At 43.6% G+C, this 24893-nt stretch overlaps 1 protein-coding gene across 3 annotated transcripts in view; it reads right to left on the bottom strand.

The window, feature by feature from the left end:
• LOC309563610 (mannose-binding protein C-like) overlaps nucleotides 1-24893 on the bottom strand; it is a 606610-nt gene that overhangs the window by 14531 nt on the left and 567186 nt on the right. For all 3 annotated transcript variants that reach the window (XM_082268111.1, XM_082268113.1, XM_082268112.1), the window contains one exon: nucleotides 12117-12197. In XM_082268111.1, the coding sequence (XP_082124237.1) occupies nucleotides 12117-12197 (81 nt within the window). The remainder of the gene's footprint in view (nucleotides 1-12116; nucleotides 12198-24893) is intronic.

Here is a 24893-nt window from a genome sequence, read left to right as displayed (position 1 = left end):
AAAACGATCCACCAACTGAGATGCAGGGTTCTGGAACACATAAATTATGTGGTATTAAAAAAGGGCAGACCAATAGCAATACATTTGCTACAAAAACATGATGGAAAAGCTGATGCCCTGTCCTTTGACGTCCCCCCCCCCCCCTTTCTCCTGCCGCCTTCCGCAGCTCTGCCCGGGTCTCCCGTCCTCACCGACACATCTGCCGGCCGGTTAGAGTCCCAGACGAAGCTGGATTCGGCTTTGATCGGGTCTCTGATCATGGAACCTAGAAGCGACGTCACTACGTCAGTATTAAAAAATGACGATTTCTTTTAGACCCCAGACCGCAAAATAGGGCCTGGTCAGGAGGGGGGTAAAATCTTCAGTGGCTGAAGTGGTTAATACAGTCCTAAACATTTTTAGGCGTCGTCCCTAGGTTTCCTGGTGCATGGGCAGGCACACCCTATGAGAGTTGATTGATTATTACCAACAGGGCTTTTTGTTACAAGAGGCCATCATTGTTCTTTAACCGCTTGCCGACCAGCCGTCGTTGTTTTATTGCAGCTGGTCTGCTCTCTGCCACGAAATTACGCACCTGCAAGTCGCCTTGCGGAACCGCTGGGGGGGGGGGGGCATGCCCCGTCACCACAGGGGAAGCTGATTGGTGGGTCCAGCGGCCGCGATTGGCGCCGGGCACCCACGATCACTCCCTGTGGAGACAGAATGGAGGTCTGCTGTTGTAAATACGGCAGACCGCTGTTTTGTGTCAGTTATGAACACAGGGATACTGTGTTCCTCCTATTTGTTCATGCAGCAAGCCCACCCCCCCACAGTTAGAAAGCACCCCCTAGGGATACATTTAACCCTTTGATCGCCCCTGGTGTTAACCCGTTCCCTGTCAGTGTCATTAGTACAGTAACAGTGCAAATTTTTAGCACTATGACTGTAGTAATGTCACTGGTCCCCTCAAAAGTGTCAAAAATGTCAGGTGTCCAATCTGTCAGCTGATATGTCGCTGTCCTGATAAAGATCGCTGCCATTACATAAATAAAAATGACATAAATCTTTCCCCTAGTTTGTAGACCCGATAACGTTTGCGCAAACCAATCAATATGCACTTACTGGGATTTTTCTTAACCAAAAATATGTAGTACAATATAAATTGGCCTAAAAAGATGAAAAAATTAGATTTTTACATTTTTTTATTGGGAATGTTATATAGCAGAAAGTAAAAAATATATAGATTGTTTTTTTTTAGAATTGTCGCTTGTTTTTCTGTTTATAATGCAAAAAATAAAAATTGCACAGGTGATCAAATACCACCAAAAGAAAGTTCTATTTGTGAGAAAAAAGGACATCAATTTTATAAGGGTACAGCGTCGCACAAAAAATGGCCTGGTCATTAAGGGGTAAATCCTTCCGGTCCAGAAGTGGTTAAACTGAAAGTGATAAAAATGATTCACAAAACAACATGAACACAGCTGCATTTAACATGCATTTATATTGTGATCTGCATATTTTATTATTGATTTTTTTAATTCTGTTTGTAGTGCTTTGTATCTTGCAGTTTTTTTTAATGCACTAATAAGTATTTCCAGGACATAAAAAAACAAATATGTATAGGGTTGCCACCTCATTCCTTTAAACCAGGACACATAATAATTACACAGGGTCTGAGGCTAACATAATGAAGGCCTCTTGATCCCCTTAGGGAAAGAGAGCCTTGACTGATGGGGGCATTGCCAGAAGGTGGGATTTACAATAGGATAGTGGTAAAAGATCATTGGATGGAGTCACTGGGTGATGGATGGGCCTGAGCTTGGAAAGTCTGCCCACAGGGAATTCTGGGCCCTTTTTGGAAGAATGCATGGTTTACAGAGCTGCCCACCCGCCCGCCCCTACTGGATGCTACGTCATGGCTTTAGCTGCATTTTTTTTTACCTTGCCAGCATTTGAAGTTGCAGGCCCCCTTTGGAATTGTTTCGTTAAGGATAAAACATGCTCACAGTACAACTGACTGGCACTAGTTTAAAGTGTGTACATGTTCTGTTGGAAATTAAATAAAGCTGTGGCCTTGCCCCTTTTCCAACTTAATGGTTGTAAGTATGGTTTCTTACACGGGGCAAGGCAGGGGTGGTGTTATAATGTTAATAGTGTGGTTTGCCTAGGCCTATGCCCCTCAGCAGTCATGCACACAAGGCACTAAGTGAGTTTAATTACCACCTTAATCAGCCACAGAACCTGTGTAATTAATGTGTGTCCTGGTTTAAAGGGATGAGGCAGTAACCCTAAATATATACAACCCAGTAAACCCAGTGTATATGCATGTATAGCTATCCTTTATAGGTGAAGCATCCCTCTTATATCCACCCTGTCTTACATTTCCCTGACCCCACTCCTCTGTGATCTTTGCTGTGGGGCTCCGCTTCTTTCACACAGGTACGTAGCGATTTCCATTAATTGTTTGCAGAGTTAAGGAAAAGTGTACTGCTCCAACCATCCAAATACTCCCCTCCCCTCAGGTGTTGGCTTGGAGTCTATCATTCTTCCATGCTTAACTCAGTATAAACCTAAAAAACAAGCCTCACACCAATGATCTCCTTACTGACAAAAAACTACTTATTCCTATAGAAAGGCTGTTTATTTTTCATTTCAACTGTGGACATTCCCTCAATAGGAATTAATGGGTATCAAAGGGGTAAATGCATGGAAGAGACAGAACCCCACCAAGGAGGCTGCGTGGCACCCAACAGGCTGCATGGTGAAGGTCTCAAGAAAACCAGGCAAATAAAAGTAAGACTTTGAGGGATGCTCTGGGAATGGAGATATGAGGGTGGAATTATAAAGGCTAACTCTACTTAGTCCCCATGCATACAGTCGATTTTTACAGCTGCTTTTACCAGCATCAGACGTTTTTTTTTTTTGGAGCCTAAAAGCGCCTCTCTATGTTATTCTATTCTACCCTTCGGTCTGGTATAGATTTTGAAGGGAACTCCCACACCAAAAAAAAAAAAAACATGGAAGAGACAGAACCCCACCAAGGAGGCTGTGTGGCACCCAACAGGCTGCATGGTGAAGGTCTCAAGAAAACCAGGCAAATAAAAGTAAGACTTTGAGGGATGCTCTGGGAATGGAGATATGAGGGTGGACTTATAAAGGATAACTCTACTTAGTCCCCATGCATACAGTCGGTTTTTACAGCTGCTTTTACCAGCATCAGACGTTTTTTTTTTTTGGAGCCTAAAAGCACCTCTCTATGTTATTCTATTCTACCCTTCGGTCTGGTATAGATTTTGAAGGGAACTCCCACACCAAAAAAAAAAAAACAGAGAAGACTGGAGGAAGATTTTTAGGAATTGTCAAAACTGTCTCTTGTTTTTATTTACACTACACTGTGTTTTTGGGGGGTAAATGGGTAGCGGTACAATGTACCCCATATTCATTCACGTGAGAGGGCTGGGATCTGGGGCCCCCTTGTTCTTCCAGATTCCGATAAGCCCCCGCTCCGCAGACCCCCACAATCACCGACCAGGGTTGTTGGGAAGAGGCCATTATCCCCATCAACATGGGGACAAGGTGTTTTGGGATGGGGGGCGCAGAGGGCATCTTGAGGACATATGGCCTGGTATGATCCAGGAGGGGGGGCACTTGCTCGCCCCCCCCCCACCTTTCATGACCTGCATGCTGCATGCTCGGATAAGGATCTGGTATAGATTTTGGGGGGGACCCTACTTAGTTTTTTTTTTTTTTTTTTTTGGCGTGGGGGTTCCCCTTTAAAGTCCATCCCAGACTGAAGAGTCTAGTAGGGTCTCAGTGGGGACCCTACACCATTTTTTTTTAAATTATGCCATGGGGTTCCCTTTTAAGATCCATACCAGACTCAAAGGGCCTAGTATGGATCTTGGGGGGACCACATGCCATTTATTTTTTACATTTTGGTGTGGGGTTCCCCTTCAATATCCGCAGAGCACAAGTCGCATCACAAGTCGGATTATCATGATCTGACTTGGATGCGGCTTCTATTCAAATCAATGGGCTGAAAGTCAGATTAGTTAAGATGGCTCTCAACCATTGATTGTGAACAGAGGCAGAGAAACGCTGCTAAAAGCCAACGCGGCTAAACGCAATTTAACGCCAATGCAAAAAGCTACTAACAGCATGTTTTTACAGCCGCTTTTTCCTGGCGTTGGTAGTGGCTTTGCAGCTTGTTTTTTTTTTTTTTTTTAATTTTACTGTCCTGTGTGCATGGGGAGTGTGATTTCATTATGTCTCTAAGGTTTACGTGCATAAAAAATTGTAAAACATAGCAACAATTTCAGTGCATGAAAAAAACACAGATATGCACAACTTTATAGAAAATAAATACCAAAATCTGGCATACCTAACTGCTCTCCAAAAGTAATGTCAGTACTTTGAGAGAGATCCAATGAATGGCGGAACCTGTTCATTGAGCTTAGTTAATAGGACCTCTTGCACACTGCAGCTTGAAAAAGCTCCGTACTGCTTTCTTAATTGTAATTTGCCTATGCACACAGGTGTCTAAACAAGCGCCGTGCATTCTTCAGTTTAAAAAAAAAAGTCTGCATTTTTGGTCAGTAATTTACACCTTATGCGCGCTAATGCACACAATTGCTCATTTGCATACTGTGCAGAACAAAAACGTGAGAAATACTCGCAAATAAATTAAAAAAAATGACTGAAAAAGTAGATCCTCAAACAGGAGTATGGTGTGCAAGAGGCCTGAGGTGAAGTGGCATGCAAACACCTTCAGACTACTGCTCTGCAATGTTCACAAAAAAAGACACTTAAGAAAGAGTGTTTATGCACAGTAATAAAGGATGCTGATGTTTTGGTGGACTGCAATTAAATATTATTTAGAGCACTTTAATTTGTGTCATGTTTATTTTGCACCAAATTGGCTTAGAATATGATTTATGTTTTTATGATAAGTATTACCGGTATAGTGCTGCACTTTTCTGTTTATACTGTAAATATCTATGGCCCTATTTTGACCACAGAAATGTGTTTAGTTGCTGACAAAGAATTGATTATAACCAAAAGTGCAGAAAGTATAACATCTTTAAAGCTGAGTGTCAGGCAAATGGCTTAACACATGGATGGAATATATATGAGAGCTGTTTTACCTGCCAAACGATTCATATTAGGGATCGACCGATTATCGGCAAAACCGATATATATCGGGGGCCGATATGGTCTTTCCCCGATATATCGGAATCGGCCTTTGGATTGCCGATATTTTCGTGACCTCATCGTGTATGTTGCGCCACACGTCTCTGCGCACAGGGCAGCTCTTATAGTGTCTTTTACCCGCCGCGGCCACACTGGAGTCTGCATACTGCACAGTCGGTTAGTGGGGGGACAGTGAGTGATCTACAGTGAGTGATCTAGTAGTTCTTCAAAATCACAGTGACCAGTCACAGTCCGACACACGTTCTGTAACACAACCGCTGTGGCCAACCACCCACAGCTGCCCGTTGCCAGCCGGCAGCCAACCAGTCCCACACACTTACTGTGTACCAGCCATCCAGCCACAGGCCCTGCCTGAGTCCTGACTCCTGACTGTACCAGCTGGCCAGCCACAGGCCTTGGGCCTGTACGTGCCAGCCACCCACCACACAGGGTGCCAGCCAGCCACCAAAGGTTGACAGCCAGCAAAACACCCACCCGGTGCCAGCCAGCCAGCCACGAAAGGGTGCTAGCCAGCCAGCCATCAAAGGGTGCCAGCCAGCCACCACAGGGTGCCACTGCTAGTCAGCCACCAAAGGGTGCCACTGCCAGCCACCAAAGGGTGACAGCCAGCCAGCCATCACAGGGTGCCACTGCCAGCCAGCCAGCCACCCACCACAGGGTGCCAGCCAGCCACCCACCACAGGGTGCCAGCCAGCCACCCACCCACCCACCACAGCTTGCCAGCCAGCCAGCCACCCACCACAGGGTGCCAGCCAGCCACCCACCCACCACAGGGTGCCAGCCAGCCACCCACCCACCCACCACAGGGTGCCAGCCACACTGGAGTCTGCATGCTGCACAGTCGGTTAGTGGGGGGACAGTGAGTGATCTACAGTGAGTGATCTAGTAGTTCTTCAAAATCACAGTGACCAGTCACTGTCCGACACACGTTCTGTAACACAACCGCTGTGGCCAACCACCCAGAGGTGCCCGGTGCCAGCCGGCAGCCAACTAGTCCCACACACTTACTGTGTACCAGCCAGCCAGCCACAGGCCCTGCCTGAGTCCTGACTCCTGACTGTACCAGCTAGCCAGCCACAGGCCTTGGGCCTGTACGTGCCAGCCACCCACCACACAGGGTGCCAGCCAGCCACCAAAGGTTGACAGCCAGCAAAACACCCACCCAGTGCCAGCCACAAAAGGGTGCTAGCCAGCCATCAAAGGGTGCCAGCCAGCCACCACAGGGTGCCACTGCCAGTCAGCCACCAAAGGGTGCCACTGCCAGCCACCAAAGGGTGACAGCCAGCCAGCCATCACAGGGTGCCACTGCCAGCCAGGCAGACACCCACCCACCACAGGGTGCCAGCCAGCCACTCACCACAGGGTGCCAGGCAGCCACCCACCCACCACAGCTTGCCAGCCACCCAGCCACCCAGCCACCCACCACAGGGTGCCAGCCAGCCACCCACCCACCACAGGGTGCCAGCCAGCCACCACAGGGTGCCAGACAGTCATTTTGTTTAAGCCTATATTAGTGTCTTTCTTGTTTCAATGGAGATGGATGGAGATAGAAAAATCAAAAGTGTGTTCTAAGACTACTTCTCTTCCCCCATCTCCAGGAAAATCAGCAGCACTGTGCAACACTTGCAAAAACAAAGTAAGCATGGGATCAATAACTGCAAAAACCAAAAATACGTCTAATCTTTGGGCCCATCTAAGAGTTCATCATGTTGAATTGTATAATGCAGGACAGAAAAAACAAAATGAATCACAAGGTGAAACATCACTATCCCAGGCAACAATAACAGATATGTTTCAGAAAAAAAAACAGGTGGCAAAAATCTGATGGAAGATCCCAAATGCTGGACAGAGTAATCACAGAGATGATGATCACTGATAACCAACCATTTACAATAGTGTCTGACTCTGGATTTAAGTGGTTGCTGTCCATGCTTGAGCCAAGGTACACACTGAAGAGTGACAAATTTTATCAAACTGAAATGCTGCAAAAAATTCACCAAAAGGTCTTTGACAAAGTAAAGACTATGCTGCAACCAGAGAATGCTGGTAACTCACTCTCATTCACGACTGATTGCTGGTCAGGACAAAAAGAATCACTAATGAGTCTTACATGCCACTTCATTGACAGTGGATGGACAAGAAGGCATTTGGTGTTGACTACAAAAGTGATGCAAGGATCCTGCACTGGGGAGAACATTTGAGAAATGTTTCTAGGCATGCTAGAAGAATGGGGAATCACCAAAGACCGAGTGATGCTTGTGCTGCGAGACAGTGGAGCGAACATGGTAAAGGTATGAGACTTGCTGAAGTGTCAGACCTCAGTTGCATGGCACACACCCTCCAACTGGTGGTAAATGATAGTCTGTCAAACCAGAAAGCTTTGCTGGACATTATTAGCATGCTGAAGAAGTGTGCAGGCCATTTCCACCATTCTGTTCTTGCCAAGCAGCGACTGAGGTGCATTCAGGAAGACCTTGGCCTACCCAAAAACAACCTGATACAGGCTGTTCCAACACAATGGAACTCAACGCTACACATGTTACAAAGGGTGCTGGAGCAGAAGCGAGCTCTCACTATATATATATTCTGGTGAATATGGACTTGGAGGACATTCTTGTCCTACTGCAGATCAGTGAGACATAGTAGCCAACATTATTGAGACGCTCATACCCATTGAGGAAGTGACACTGGAGGTGAGTCATTACGACTCATCTGTTTCCTCTGTGATTCCATGTGTGAGAGTCCTGAAGATGCTTCTTCAACAGAACGAAGGAACCAACACACGTGGCATAAAAGCATGCAGGCAGGCCATGAGGGACAGCCTCGCCAAAAGGTTTGAGAAGCATGAGGAGAATAAAAATGTTGTGCTTGCATGTCTTTTGGATCCTCGATACAAGAACCATGCTTTCTCTTCTAATGATGTATTGGCCAAGGCTAAACAATGGCTGACAGAAGATTTTCAACAGAAGGTGCAGGAGTTTCCTCCTGATGAAAAGAAAAGTCAAGAAGAGAAGGTTTCTGATGTGGAAGAACAGGATGCAGGAGAAAAATGTCCCAAAAGACAACGGACAGAAGAGAAAATTCATTGTGATTAAATAGATGCAATGTTAAGCGTTTTATTGGGGCCTCATGCGGAGGATTCATCAGAATCGGCAATAATGAGCCTGGATGATGAACTTCATCTCTATTTGAAGGAACCAGTAATTGACAGAAGTGATCCTCTTCAGTGGTGGAAAGAAAATGAGGCACTCTACAAAAGACTTGCTTCTCATGCTAGAAGATACCTTTCTGCTCCTTCTTCCTCAGTACCAAGTGAGCGTGTTTTTAGTGAAGTGGCAGCAATTTATGAAAAGAAAAGAAGCCGTTTAACTGGTGAACATGCTGAAATGTTATGCTTTCCGCACTATAATATTGTTCTACTTAACTGGGAGTATTGATTTGAAAGTGTAGTAGTAATGTCAGTCCACCAGTCCACTGAGTCTACTCCAATCCACTGTCTAGCTTTTGTCTAGATATTTTTTCTAGCAGTTTAGCACTGACTGCTCTGCACTGCAGTCAGTGCAAAACTGCTAGAAAAAAAACTAGACGGTGGATTAGAGTCAATGCCAGTGGACTACTGCTGCAGTAGAGCACCACTCACTGCTGCAATAATTTTAAATCACTACTGAGTGAGTGCCCTACTGCAGTGGTAGTCCATTGACTCCAGTCCAATGACATGTGTAGCTGTTGCCTTGCTTTTTTTCTAGCAGTTTTGCACTGACTGCAGTAGTTGCAATGAGTGCCATACTGCAGAGGTAGTCCTCCACTGACTCCAGTCCAATCCACTGTGACATGTGTAGCTGTTGCCTTGCTTTTTTTTCCTAGCAGTTTTGCACTGACTGCACTAGTAGTTGTAGTGAGTGCCATACTGCAGAGGTAGTCCTCCACTGACTCCAGTCCAATCCACTATGTATGTGCAGCTGTTGTTGCCTAGCTTTTTTTCTAGCAGTTTTGCACTGAATGCAGTAGTTGCAGTGAGTGCCATACTGCAGAGGTAGTCCACTGACTCCAGTCCAATCCACTGTGTAGCTGTTGCCTAGCTTTTTGTCTAGCAGTTTTGCACTGACTGCACTGCAGTAGTGAATTAAAATTATTGCAGTGAGTGAGTCCACTACCTATGATGCAATAATGTACAATCAGATGATGTGAAATGCAAATGTCCCTGCAATTGAAGTTTTCCTATCATTTTTTATGCAGTTAAGGTGTGAAGAACGACCCCTTAATGTTAAAAATGTTAATAAATAAAGATTTACCTGTTCAGTAACAGATTTGTGTCGAAATTTGTGTTTATTTTTCAAACTTTTAAATGTGTGAAAATATCGGCCGATGCCGATATGCAATCGCCAAAATATCGGTATCAGTATCGGCAACGAAAAACCGATATCGGTCAATTACTAATTCATATTTCTGTATTTATAGTTCTAAGATTTGCACAGTCCTTGGAAAATAAATTGGCTGCACTTCTCCACCGGTCCATAAAAAGGTTGTGTTTCACACTGACAATTTGCTTGAAGAAGCACGTTCTCAGCGTGAAACACGTCAACCTTTCCATGGTCCTGGTGGCAGTTTTACACATGCTTCAATAAATCTATTGGACTGGCGGCGGCTGCAGCCAATTTGTTTCCCAAGTTGTATACACGGATGCGAGCCGGGGCTAGCACCCAGCCCCACCTGTCCTTAGGATTACACCTCTCACCTGGAGCAGTGCATTGGCCTCTCTGTTTTCCCCATTTGCACAGTCCTGCCATAAAGCACAGCCATCATAGTCTGGCAGGGCAGAAGACTGGACTTTTCTCTGTTTCTGTTATGTTAAACTGTTAAACAGGTCTTTGCAGTCCCCCATCCTATGGGTGAACATTGAAAGGAGAAGCAATAGACTGATGAACTCCTCTCTCTGTCACTTTGCCCTATCTTCCTATTATTATTAAAACTGACTGCCTTCTTGCGCTGCTTTTCCTTTCCCCAGTCATAACTTCACAGAAACTGCAAGATACTGATACAAAATCATATTCAGGTACCTGCATTGTTTTGTATTAAAAAATACATTTAATGATGTTCTAACTACTTACCTACTGGACATTTTTACCCCCTGCCTGCCCTAGCCAACTTTCAGCTTTTAGCGCTCTCACATCTTGAATGACAACTGCGTGGTCATGCTACACTGTACCATTATTATTAACCTAATTATAATCAATTTTTTTTTCACAAATATAAAGCTTTCTTTTAATTTTGTTTACTCACAAAGGGGTTTTTTATTCTTTGCTAAATAAAAATGAAAAAAGACAGAAAATTTTGGATTTTATAGTTTGTTATAAAATTTTGCAAACAGGTAAATTTTCTCCACTGATGAGGCTGCACTGATAGGTGGCACTGATAGGCGGCACTGATGGGCGACACCGATGAGGCACTGGTTGGCACTGATTGGCAGCATTGGTGGGCACTGTTGGGACTGCACCGATAATCAGGACACTGATAATCAGTGCCCTGATTATCAGTGTAGATGTCTCTTTTACACAAGCTGGTTATCGGCTTTCCTCTCCTCACATTGTCAGCGTGAAGAAAAATAATTCTGATAATTGGCGTGTGTTTACATCATAATCAGCTGTGATTGGAGACACCTGGTGAAGAGCCTCTAATTGGCTCTTTACCTTGATCTGTGATTAGGTTTGTCCCGAGGACACTGTGATCACAGAGCGTGCCACCCATGCACCCAGGCACGATCACAGGACATCATATGATGCCCTCCATGCCGTGCTTTAACCATCACTTGGCTATGGCGCAGTCAGCAAGTGGTCATTAAAGTAGGGCTGCATTATTAAAGCGGAGTTCTGGCCTCAAAATCGACTTTGGGCCATCCGCTTGCTGAGTGTCACCTGTAAAAGAAATGGATAGTCACGATTTTTTTTTGTTTACTTACCTTGATATTGAAGAAAATATACTCACCCTTCTTCCTCTTCCTCCCCCTGCGGCCGCGGCGAAACTTCCTGCTTGCATTGATTCCTGGGAGCTGAACGTCATCGCTCCCAGGAATCAGTGCGCCTGCACCGGCCCCGCTCGTCACATCCGGTGCAGGCGCATCATTCCCTGCTAAACAGCTTCTGGGCATGCACAGAAGCTGTGCAGGGATGACGCTCCTGCCCCGGAAGTGACGGCAGGATGGTGCAGTGCATTGTGGGACCGAAGAGGACACGGAAGAGGACGCAGAAGAGGACACGCTGGCTTCAGCTGCCTACACCTGAGATGGCAGCGCTGGAGAAGAAATTTTCAACGTAAGTTTTTCTTCTAAAAGGTAAGTGAGACCTGGAACAGTTCAGAGGCTATCAATTGTGGAATGCACTAGCCCTGACTGTCCCGGGGGTATTTTTATTAAAAAAATCATTTCCGAGGACGGAACTCCGCTTTAAGTGTGTCTTTTACTTCTCTGCCTGGAGATTAGCTTTACCCTCCTCCCTTGCACACAATTTGGCATCCAAAGAAAACAAAGCTTCACCTTACTAAGTTAGGTGAACATTTATTTTAAGTGAACAGCCTCTACTCTTCTACTAGTATCTTCCACTAGTAAATCAATACCTTTTTAGAGATGTAAAATTTTGTCCACAGTGTATAAGTATTCAGAATCTATTTAAGGTTCTCCTTTTCCTTGGTAAATCTACTAAACTCAAGGATGAATAAAATGCAGACACTTAGATGTGCCACACATATACCAACATGTATGCTTTTTTTTATCAGCAACGTGAAACACGGGGTGCTCTACATTGCAAATTTCTACCTGGGGACCTACCTCAATCTTCATACATTTCATTCATCCTCTCTATCTAATAACTGGTTCACTTAAGAAGTTGAATTGAAAAACACATCCTCATATCAATGTCAGTATTCAGCATTACCATTTTTTAGCCAGGACCATTTTCCCTCTAAGGAAGCGATTTGAGTTTCTAAATCCACAGTTTTCTTGATGCTCTCCACATCTATGAAGAAAATGTTTAATACTTTAAGTACAATGTCTAAGCACCGAAGAATGATGTTACATATCTGCAGAAAATAATTCTATTCATCTCTACATTTGGTTAAAGTTTTATTTATATTGTGTATAAGAGTGTATCTATTTTTCTTTACATTTTGGCTAGAGCGGGGACAGATCAGAATTCCTGTAAGGTTTTACTGTTTTGGAGGCTCCATTGTACAGATTCCTTCACTTCCTGTCTGATAAAAAGGTTGTCACCGGGACAGGAAATGAGAATTCTCTGGCTCATTTTTTTAAGGTTGGATGGAGTGGAGAGGGATTAGACCCCCTGTAAGGTTTTATTGCTGTCTGTGCCCATATTAGGTAGATTTACCCTCTTTATTTGTCTTGTTTACCATTATCATTGAAAGTGAAAGAAAATCCCCTATTTTGGGTTGTCACCAGAAAAGTAATACAGGGGGAAATCTTCCAAAAGGGACACTGGTTCTGGTGACCTTTGACTGGTATTCTAGTCCCCATTTTCCTTTTGTATTGATACATATGCTGAAGGGACCCTACTGACTTGTGAGTTGCCTTGCCATATTTCTACAATTTAAACCATTTTACCGCTTGATTAGCACTAAAAAACAATAGGGGTTCAAATCTTTCTACACTGTTATGCTATGTGAATTGGGACATAAAACCACATATAAAGTAGGTATTATCCCAACTTGGTTGGACAGGTTGAAATATACTTTCAAGTACCAATAAAAGCTCACATAGGAAGATATAAACAAATACCAGTTCTATGTGGTGCACAAGCCTCATAAAGTAGACCAATACATTTCCTTTACCTACCTTGACTGGGCCAAATTCTCCTTCATTTGTGTCTCACAAGCTCCCCTTCCCAGGTACTGCAGCTCACAGCAGGAATGTTTCTGCAGCACTTTTAGTTCTGCCAATCTACAAAGCAGTGGGCAGTACTGGGTGTGCCAGGTGTTGATTGAAAAGCTCACATAGAAGTGTAGTAACCTAGAAAAGAACCCCAAGTACTAAAGTGGTTTAATCCCTCCCAGGTGGCTTTAACCAGACCTTTTTTTAGACAGAACAAACCATGAAGGCATGTATTCAAATTGAAAAAGCAATTTTATTATCAAAATGTAAAAATATCAAAGAATAATAATCATCAAGCCCTTCACCATATATTTAGACCAAAATAACATTGTCTTGCAACATATCGAAGTCCGAACAATTACCAAGGCCCCTATTCGTACATCAAACAGCCACCTAAAACAAGCAAAACTTGTCTAAGTATAAATGAAAATAGGATAGCTCTTGCGCTAAATCACACAAAATATAAATGTGATACCAGTGTGTAGATCAAATAAATATTCAATATTAAATGATGTATAAATAAATATGCTGCAGCTTAAACCACAAAATCAATATAAAAAAGTGTGAAAAATAAACTCCAACAAGCTGCGCAGAAACACTTCAAAGAAATAAGTGTTCAAATAAATATGTGCAAAAAATACAATATTGCAACAAATAATCATAACAAATAAACATACATATAATAAAACAAACATTTCGTCATTCCGACTTTGTCAAAGGGGGGACAAAGTCAGAATTATGAAACGTTAGGGTGTGGCTACACGGCAGACCAGAGAAGTGAACGGGTGAAGCGGTGGCGGTTCCTCCATGTCTGGCACACTAGCGTGGAGTTGGTGAGGATGTGGGGAACACCCCAAACCCCATATTTTACATGCGCTGTTGATTTTGGTTTATGTGAGTACAACTACTATGTTTTAACAATAAAAATTGGAGTTTTAAAACTGTATTGCACTAGTGGATTCTTTGTTTTTCCCTATATGTACATGCAATATCATTTAAGGAGGACCCCTACACTTAACGATGTTTTGTCATTGTGCTTGGAACCCTGACCATGCAAATGGTGGGCATCTTGTTGGGGTGTGTTACCATCTGATGGGAGAGGGATCACGCAGGTGGTGGATTTAAGTGGTGTCCAACATTCAGCACGGAGCTCCTTTCTTCACACCTGTCACATCTTTAGCACATTTGATTAATGGACTTTATGTGATATATTTTGTGCACAATTCCACCTTATATATGTTTATTTTTTATGATTATTTGTTGCAATATTGTATTTGTTGCAAATGCTGTATTTATTTGAACACTTATTTCCTTGAAGTGTTTTTGCGCAGCTTGTGGGAGTTTATTTTTTACACTTTTTTTTATATTGTCTACGTATAAGCAAGTAATTTGCAAATTAAGTATGGCTTTAATAAAAACAACATTTATACTTCCCTAGGCAGGTGGATGTAGCATCCAATGCTGTATCTGTTCCCCACCGACTCTGTAGTGAGAACTGAGAACTCAAAGACCACTGATCACTCATTTCTCCCCCTCCGCTCTGAGCAAAGAACCATGACTGTCAGTCTCCAGCTCTATGATCTCTTCTCCAGAGCTTACTGGAGTGCTGGGCTGTGTGTGTGTGTGTAGGGGGGGGGCAAGGGCTGGTTTAGGCTCTCGATGGATTGCTGAGAGGCTGTGCCAGGTGCGAAATCAGGCTTCTGGGTGGATCCTGACCATATGGTTGGGACCTTTTCCAGAGCCTGGACAGGCTCTGTGACGTCAGCTGACATATATATTAGAATGGTGTGTACATATAATAAAATCACACGTAAATACTAACAGTGCTTTACAACTGATCACATAGTCCATAATGCGTCATATTCAAACAAGAAAGAGAGGGAAAGTCCAGCCTGCTGGCACCATCTATGGTGAGAATATCCTGTGTAAGGTATTCACGTGCTCTTATTTAAATAATCATGCACCTTCACCACACCGGCATGCCCCCCAAGTAGTGCCCACGTACCTCACTGAGGGGGATATAAAGCCAAACAAAACGTATACTCAGGAGGATAAATCCCTCTGACACAGCTCAGGATCTCAGGAGGGCTCTCCGTTGAAGTCAGCCAATGACGAAACGCGTTAGGACGTGGACACGCGGTGAACATAGCAACGTGACGATCCGGATGTCTGACGTCACGCCGAACTCAGAAGTCCTACGGTGGTGGTAGCCGCGGCTTCGCATCCACAACGGGACGGCGGGAGCCGTCCAGGTAGCCCGGATCGGGAACATTAATGAATCATTGGATTCTTTCTTTTTAACCTTGTTTGTGAGTGCATTTTTTGTTGGATTTGCTCTAAATAAATGTGTGTTGACGGAATTACACTATAAGAGCATCTTTTCATTTGCATATCATATAACATCTATGGAGCGATCCAGCCATCATCTTTGTGGAGATCCTGAGCTGTGTCAGAGGGATTTACACGTGAATACCTTACACAGGATATTATCACCAGAGATGGTGCCAGCAGGCTGGACTGTCCCTCTCTTTTTTGTTTGAATATGACGCATTATGGACTATGTGATCAGTTGTAAAGCGCTGTTAGTGTTTACATGTGATTTTATTATATGTACACACCATTCTATTATTGTTTTTATATAACGGCTGCTAATATCCGAAAGGTTTTAGATGGTTTTATGATTTTATATCATTTTATACTATTTTATGTACCTTTAATCGGATTTGGGTATTTATGGTTTCTACCACTGTATTTATGTAAGCTATTTATTATAATATTGAGCACCTTAGCGCCGAGTGAGTGAGATAGACAGGTGTATATGTCAGTTTTCTTACTCTTCTTTCTAGTAATATATATATATATATATATATATATATATATGTGTGCCAAAAGTCCAAAAATGATTTTAAAAGTCGATCAGTGATTCAAGGTGTTATTTAACCTCCCTGGCGCCAAAAGCGGTACAATTTTTTGCATGGAAATTTGACATTATGTATTGTAGGCCTACAATTCTTAGTAAATACTTACTTAAACCTGACCAAAACAAGACTCTAGTAGACATCCCAGATGTGATAAATTTGAAACACAAACACATGAATTATAATCTAATCAATAATATAATTTTATTCAATAATGCAATGAAAAATAATGAAATTTGTCAAACAAAGAAATTCAATACACATCCTGAGTGTGAAACAGTTTGAAGCATGGAACTAGACAAAGTCCGACGTTGCATTCAGGACAATAGTACCTTGTTTCCTTTCAGACTTTTTTTTCATTGCCATCTCTCTTGGAACAGCAAACGACGCACATCCTGGTAGGCGCTAACTTTCTTGCGGTTGGCGGTACGAAGTCTACAAAATGACGACCTGTCAGGCGTTCTGGATTGCCAACGTCAACAGCGCGTCGTCCGGGTCTGTTAGCAGATACTGATGGCGTCGGGTGGTTGACAAAAATCTGCTCAGCCACCTTCCAGATAAAGTCAGAATGAACAAGAGGTATGTTAGGGCTTGCTTTATAAAGGATATAGGCGTTCCAAAGGCATTGTTCAAGGAGATGCCTGAAAATCTTTTTGTAATATTTCTTCTGTTGCTCCCGCATCGCCGGGTAAAATGTCATTGCCTTATTGACTCGGTCGACACCTCCCATTGTGTGATTATAGTTGATTATGACTTGCGGCTTAAGCACATCTGTTCCGTGTTTTGTGCGGACCATGGCAGTGGAGGTGCTGTGCACGGTGCTCATGAGACACACGTCCTTTTTGTCTCGCCACCGCATTGCCATCATTTTACCCTTTTGAAAGGCAACCATCTCTCCTTTTTTTTAGTTTTTTCCTGCCAAACATTGATGGCATGTCACGCTGGTTTGGCCTAGCAGTACCATACCCATCAGTTTTGTTTAGGAGCAAAACCTCATAAAGTTCCGGAGATGTGTAAAAATTGTCCGTTGTCACGCAATATCCCTGGTTCAGCAATGGGTCCAGCAGTGAAAGGACAGAGGATGTGGCCATCCCATAGCCGCTGTACCTGGGATTGAACTTGGTACCTTTACCGGTGTAAATGACCGCATTCCAGATATATCCGGTGGATAATTCACAGAGCATATAAAATTTGATGCCAAACCGTGCTCTTTTGGATGCAATAAACTGTATCCAGCTCAGGCGTCCCTTGTAAGCCATCAGACTTTCGTCCACACTGACATCCCTTTCTGGCACGTAGGTCCACTGGAAGTTGGTGACAATCATTTGGCACACCTCCCAGATTTTTTTGAGTTTGGGCGCAGGATGCATGGCCTCATCAAACTCTTCGTTGTTGGCGAAGTGTAAAGGAGTGAAAAACGTTATTTGGACATCACTGTGCCAAAAAATGGAGTGGCCAGCATCCTATTGGTGGTCCAATACCATTTCTGGAGCAGTTTCCCCACCACCCCCTGAAGGATGATGAGTCCCAGAAACTACCAGATGTCCTCTTTAGTGACCGGTTCCCATTTTCTGGATCTGGAAAATCTGGCATGCAGCGTAGCGGATTGCTGCTCATGGGTGACGATTTTTAAAATGACCTCCTCAGTAAGAAATAATTTCAGGTACGCCAGAGGGTTGTCACTCTCCACATCAACCTTCATCCCCGAAGATTCAGTGAATCGGAATCTCGGGGGCGCTGCCTGGTCCGCATCGCTGTTTAGAGGGCACCATTGCTTGAGTCAGGTGCGGGATCATCGGCATTGTCACTTTCTGGATCAATGTCGGTGTCAGAGTCAAATGACAAATCTCCCCACGACTCACTGTTGCTCTGTTCTGCGAGCAGCTCCGTGTAGCTGCCGCTGTCGCTGTCGCAGTCGCTCAGCTGATCCAAAAGCGCATTTGTAGGACAGCGCTTTTTTGATGCCATTTTCAAATGGTTTTATTTGTCACAAATGACAATGGCAAGGGGCACTGAAAGGGCACCGTGTCTGATACTAATGTGATACAGTGTAATCCTCTCAGATTACACTGTATCACCTCCTTTTTATGTGTTTGTGTTGGTGCAACTTTTGAATTTCCCTCCCAGTTCCGCTCCCATGCACCATTGCTGCTGCAGGGAACGGAACCAGGAAGTCATCAGAGCGACGGACGAGTGGCGGGGATCTCGGCGGCGATCACAGCAATGGGAGATCATCGCTGGATCGCCAGGAGAAGGTAAGGAACCCCGCTGCAGGCTCTGCACATCTACCCCGAGCGTGACTCAAGGATACCGATCCTAGCATGAAAAAACTACCCTGAGTCATGCTCTAGGTTACCGCTAAGGGGGTTAAACAAATATGCTTCTGGTGTTCAGGTGCTGCTCCCCCATGAACAGCCTCTTACAAGATCACCGAGCACTTTGAATAATACTGAAGGATCTGGTAATCAGCTCCAGTATGATAAAAAAAAGAGGGTATCGGTCTACTTAGCCCACACTCGAATCCACAGATAATGGCCAAATGAAACGAAAGAGAAATATCATAGTGCAGTACAGCTTAAAACATGAATTAATTTAAAAGGACCCGCATGTTCAGTAGGAACAAACAAATGGTAAAGAGTATACACCGCGCCATGGGGGAGCAGCCCCTGTAGACTAGAAGCACTTATATTCACAATATCACTAAGGCTCTTTCACACTGATGCCTCTGCTAAGCAGAATCCACTTGGTCAGCCGAGGATCTCTCCGATGATCTCCACTGAGCAGGCAGATGACAAGTCCCCTCCACTATGCAGAGCGGATACAGACGCTCTCCTCTCTGAGGCAATCAGGTGGAAACAAACCACCTGTTTGTTCCCATCCAATGCCATCCGATACGCTGGATGGATGGGGAATAGGTCCCCCATGGCAACGGGTTTTAGCGGACATGTGTCCGCTGATATCCACTGCTCCATAGAAGACACTGGAGGGTCTGATCAGGCCTGTCTGAAAAACTGACTAGCAGACCTGATCGAAAAGCCTGTGTGAAACCAGCCCTAAACCACCTTGAGTTACTGGTGGACTTTTGATATAATTTTTTAACTTTTTGGCACATATGTATTTATGGTTTGCTCTTATTATTCATGTTTATGTTTTTTGGTTTTGTTTCACTTTGTGATTGCATTTAAAAAGGGGACATAAAGCCACATAAACTAAGTGCAAGTTTTATTATTTTCTTAAACCACTTTAGTACCTAGGGTTCTTTCCTAGGTTACTACACTTCTTTTTGGGTTATTAAGTTTTTTTAGGGGATACCCCACACCTATATTGTGGTGAGGTGGCAGCAAGTATTTTGGGGCATCATATTCCCCTTTGGGAGGTTTTTTATATTTTAATTGGTTGACAAGATATAGGCTTGTAAATCAACAGTGACATTGCTGAAAACCGTGCCCCCCTGCAACATTTTTTATCCCACGGTTAGCGCAAGCAAGCCTCTAGTTTTTAGTACATGAGAGTGGCAATGCTGCATCTACATTAACACCAGGAGGACTAAGAGAAAACTGCAAGTGCAGATGCACTTATAACTAGGTTCTGCAGCATGATTTTTAAATGTAAGGACATAGTTATTGTTTAGTTCGTTTCTAATAGTTTTAGTTTATTTTGAACATATATTGTATAAAAAAAAAACAAAGAAACCCCCCAAAATAAAAGAAGTAGGTATTCAGTAGTTGACCATTAAAAAACAACTAGTTACAAGAGAAGACAAAAAAACTATAAAAAAGAATTTAGTTTACATATCCGAAAAAGAGTGTGAAAAGTACAACCATATTAATTTCCACCCCTTTAAGGCATGGGAACGGCATTCCTGTACTTTTTCCACAGCAGGAACGTCGTTCCCGTTAGCAGCCGGGTCCTGCAGGACTGACTTTCATTGGCTTTTGCATGCAAGCTGTCTGTGGCATCTGTGTGTGAGAAGAACAGAGCCACTCAGGCGGCACTAGAGGAAGCAGAGCCGATGCTTCCTGTATGACGCCAGCTACTGTCACAGGCGGAGTGATACCAAATGCACTCCGCCTCCACCTGTAACAGGAGCGATATAAGAAGCATTGGCTCTGCTCTCTACTGCAGCCACATGCTTCCTCCAGTGCCGCTCCTGTCACAGATTTAAACTGATGCTCGGGGATGGACGGTAGGTCAAGAACAAGCCAGCAGTACCTACCAACAGTACCAGCCAGCAGTACCCACCAACAGTACCAGCCAGTAAAACCAGCCAGTAGTACCCACCAGCAGTACCAGCCAGTAATACCCACAAGCAGTACCAACCAGCAGCACCCAACAGCAGTACCAGACAGTAGTACCAGCCAGCTGTACCCACTAACGGCACCAGCCAGAAGTACCCACCAGCAGTACCCACCAGTAGTACCAGCCAACAGTACCTTCCAACAGTACAAGTCAGCAGTACCCACCAACCCAAAAAAATTTCAGTCTCTCGATGTGCAAAACTGATAGAGACATACCCCAAGCGACTTACAGCTGTAATCGCAGCAAAAGGTGGCGCTACAAAGTATTAACTTAAGGGGACTGAATAATTTTGCACGCCCAATTTTTCAGTTTTTTATTTGTTAAAAAAGTTTGAAATATCCAATAAATTTCGTTCCACTTCATGATTGTGTCCCACTTGTTCTTGATTCTTCACAAAAAAATTAGTTTTATATCTTTATGTTTGAAGCCTAAAATGTGGCAAAAGGTCGAAAAGTTCAAGGGGGCCGAATACTTTCGCAAGGCACTGTATGCTTGTCCTATCCTGGATGATGACCTGGAAGCAGGCCACTACACCACTTCCAGTTTAGTGCGAATGGGGGCCTTCATGCTCCAGTGTTTTAAGGGGGACCCCCGTATAAAAAGCATAAAGGCCAAGGACCAGTACTGGGTGGCAACGTACTTAGACCCCCGGTACAAACAAAAAATGGTGAAAATGTTACCACAATCACAGAGGGCGGTCAGAATGCAGCACTTCCAGGCCTTGCTGCGTGAAATGCTGCATTCTGCTTTTGCGTGCACTGGCAGAGGAATTTCCAGTCACAGAGAGACAGTTGCGGGTAGCAATCCAACAGTGCCTACAAGAAGAGGGCAGTTTGAAGATGTCTTGGTCACTTCTGAGATCCTTCTTTCAGCTGAACCATCGACAGCTGTACTACGGATCCAGCATCAGGAAACGCCTAGACCGACAGGTGTCCGATTACATCGGGTTAACAGCCGATGTGGACGCTCTGAGGTGTGATAAACCCCTGGACTACTGGGTGGGCAGGCTTGACCTCTGGCCAGAGCTTGCACAATTTGCAATGGAAATGTTGGCTTGCCCCCCGTCCAGTGTCCTGTCCGAAAGGACAATCAGCGCAGCAGGGGGGATCATGACCGATAAGCGCACTCGCCTAGCTCATGAGTGTAGACTACCTCACATTTATAAAAATGAATGAGGCATAGATCTCTGAGGAATTCAACACATGTAACCAGTAGACCATGTTTCATTGAAATTCCTCATGCCAGGCCACAAATATCCGCCAGACCGCCATCCACCTACAACAATTCCTGGTCCTTGGCTTCGCTACATACAGTGGCATAAAAGGCATTTCATGTCCATTGAATGGCAAATTTTTGGGGCCTTTCAGGGCCGAGAATTATTTTTTCTGTGAATGCCTAATGTCCCTCCAGCCACAGAATACAACTTTCTTAGCTGTCAGGTAAACCCATGTGGGCTAATTTTTGGGGCCTATACAGGCCGACACTTACTTCTGTATCCTGTGAATGCCTAATGTTCCTCCAACCAACAAATACTACGTTCTTAGCTGTCAGGTAAACCCATGTGGGCTAATTTTTGGGGCCTATACAGGCCGACACTTACTTCTGTATCCTGTGAATGCCTAATGTACCTCCAGCCACCAAATACTACGTTCTTAGCTGTCAGGTAAACCCATGTGGGCTAATTTGTGGGCCTATACAGGCCAACACTTACTTCTGTATCCTGTGAATGCCTAATGTACCTCCAGCCATAAAATACTACGTTCTTAGCTGTCAGGTAAACCCATGTGGGCTAATTTTTGGGGCCTATACAGGCCGACACTTACTTCTGTATCCTGCAAATGCCTAATGTACCTCCATCCACCAAATACTACGTTCTTAGCTGTCAGGTAAACCCATGTGGGCTAATTTTTAGGGCCTATACAGGCCGACACTTACTTCTGTATCCTGTGAATGCCTAATGTACCTCCAGCCATCAAATACTAAGTTCTTAGCTGTCAGGTAAACCCACTTGGGCTAATTTTTGGGGCTATACTGGCCGACACTTACTTCTGTATCCTGTGAATGCCTAATGTACCTTCAGCCACAGAATACTACATTCTTAGCTGTCAGGTAAACGCACGTGGGCGAATTTTTGGGGCCTGGAATGGCCGACACTTACTTCTTTATTCTGTGAATGCCTAATTTTTCAGACTGGAATTGAAAATCAACGGGTCTGTAAAGGTTCCGCCAAATTATGTATGAATGGACCATATATGTATTAAACATGTATTTACTGGCTGCTGTCAGTTCTGGCTGATTTATGAAAAAAAAATAAAGTTTTGCTATAAAAAAAAATAAAAAATTTAGGGCAACTTTTCCAATTGCAATACTTCTGTTATGACATTGTCCATGTGCTGGGACTATTTGTGCACAGCTAGTAGGTCTTTTGTGGCTGCAAATATGACCTAAAGGTTTTTAAAGTTCACCTCCCATTAAAGTCAATGGGGCCCGCCGCGAACTTGCGGTTCGCAGACTTTTGAGAAAATTTGCAGCTGACATTCGCGAACCGCCCCAGCTGATGTTCCTCCATCTCTAGTGAGAAGCACCAGGCATCCCAAATCTTATGATATTTCTTCAAGCATCCTCTATTTATATGACGCACTTTTTCATATAGCAGAATCTGATTGACCTCCAATAGCCAGTTCCTTATAGTAGGAGGTTTTGGTTATATCCATTTTAGGGTAATAGTTTTCCTGGCCAAAAAAAGTGTCTCCCTAAGCACTATTCTGTAATGTCTAGACCACACTGTTTCATCCAATATACCCAATAGGCAGGCTTCTGGAGTCAAAGGTATAGGTGTAGACAACACAGAGGTCAATATTTCAACAATCTCTTGCCAAAATCCTATTACCGCCAGGTAAAGCCATGCAATATGTATAAAATCTGCCCGAGGGTTGTATTAATCTATTATTTACTGCAGGTGATACATATAAATGGGAAGAACATGCCTCTTCCCAATCTTCATCCGATATATTAATAACTATTTCCTGCCATTTAGTTCTAATTGCCAATGGGTTCATGCCCGTGTTGACCTTACCTAAATGTCCATATATTTCCGAAAACCAACCCTTTAGGGCCCTGAGATCTCAGAATTCCAATCATGGGATATCTAGAAAATTTAGATCCCGAGACACCAAATTGCGCTTGTAGTGTGTGTCGCAACTGCAAATATCTATAAAGGGAAGTATGTGGTATTCCATGTTTAAATTGTATATCTAAAAAGGAGTACATATGCCCTGTATCATATACATCTGCCAAGGTGTACATCCCTTTATATTCCCAGAACTGATAGTCCACCAGTTGTTTCAAATGGGCAAACGTGTTCCGCCATAATGGGAGATCTATATTGGTCTGGTTATTCCCTTCAATATGTTTTAACTCTCTTCATACTGCACGGCCAGGGTTAGAATTGGTATGCGTCTACACTTTAGCAGATTCAAAGGTGCTTCCAAGGCTGTAAGTAGGTTGTCAACTTGTAAAGCATGGGCCAAATGTGATTCCACCATCAGTGGTGTTACTGGCATGACCCAACAGGCAAGGTGTTTAAGCTGTCCAGCTAAATAGTACCTATACATATTGGGCAGTGCCATCCATTTTAGATCTCTGAAGAGTAGTCAACCTAAGTCTACGCCTACCCTTTCCCCAAATAAATATGGTAAATAGTGCGTCTAATTTTTTAAAGAAAGTTTTAGGGATAGGGACTGGCATATGTGAGACAAAATACAGACATTTAGGTAGTAGAATCATCTTAATTAAGTTTATTTTACCTGCCACTGAAAATGGAAGTTTAGCCCAAGTAGCCAATTTGGTTCTAACTGTTATCATGAGTGGATCCAAATTAGCCTGTAAAGATGCAGAAGGTGTCCTTGCAATAATAATCCATAAATATTTAAAGGAAGAAACTACCTTTAACAGGCGTGACGCCTCACTCAGCAGTTGTGGCTGAAGTGGTATAAGGGAAGACTTTTGCCAGTTAATTTTAAGACCTGAATAGGAGCTAAATGATCTATGATACTCATAGCTGCTTCCAGGGACCCATGAGCATCATTTAAATATAAAATAAGGTCATCTGCATAGAGACCAACTACATCTATCCTCTCTGCCAATGTAATACCTACCATGGAGGGGGATTGCCGCAGGTGAAGAACCAAGGCCTCAATAGCTACTGCAAACAAAAGCGGAGACAATGGGCATCCCTGCCGGGTGCCCCTATATAGTTGTATAGAATCAGATAAGAGACCATTTACCAGAAGAAAAAACAATGAGACATTGCCTAGGCATACCAACATTTGTATGCGAAGGCAATTCGTAGCCGCGGCCTCCACTCAAGCTCCCATATATAAATCCAGCCAAAAATAAGCCTTTAAAGGCAAGATAATATCAGAGGGAGGGAGGGGAAGGAAGAAAAGGAAAAAAAAAAAAAAAAGGAAAAGGGTTCCTCTCTTCCCGTCTCTTCCCCCTGCTCTCCAACCACTGCGTCTTCTCTTCTGATTATCCATCAGTATACAAATATCTTGCTTAGAAGAAATAATACCATTTTTCTTCCTATTCAATGTATAGTTCCTTTAGAA

Source organism: Pelophylax lessonae (genome assembly GCF_965119305.1).
Source record: "Pelophylax lessonae genome assembly, chromosome: 9".
In the NCBI taxonomy this organism is placed as follows: Eukaryota; Metazoa; Chordata; class Amphibia; order Anura; family Ranidae; genus Pelophylax; species Pelophylax lessonae.
Note: the sequence above shows the minus strand (reverse complement) of the source record. Positions and strands in the feature narration are given on the sequence as shown.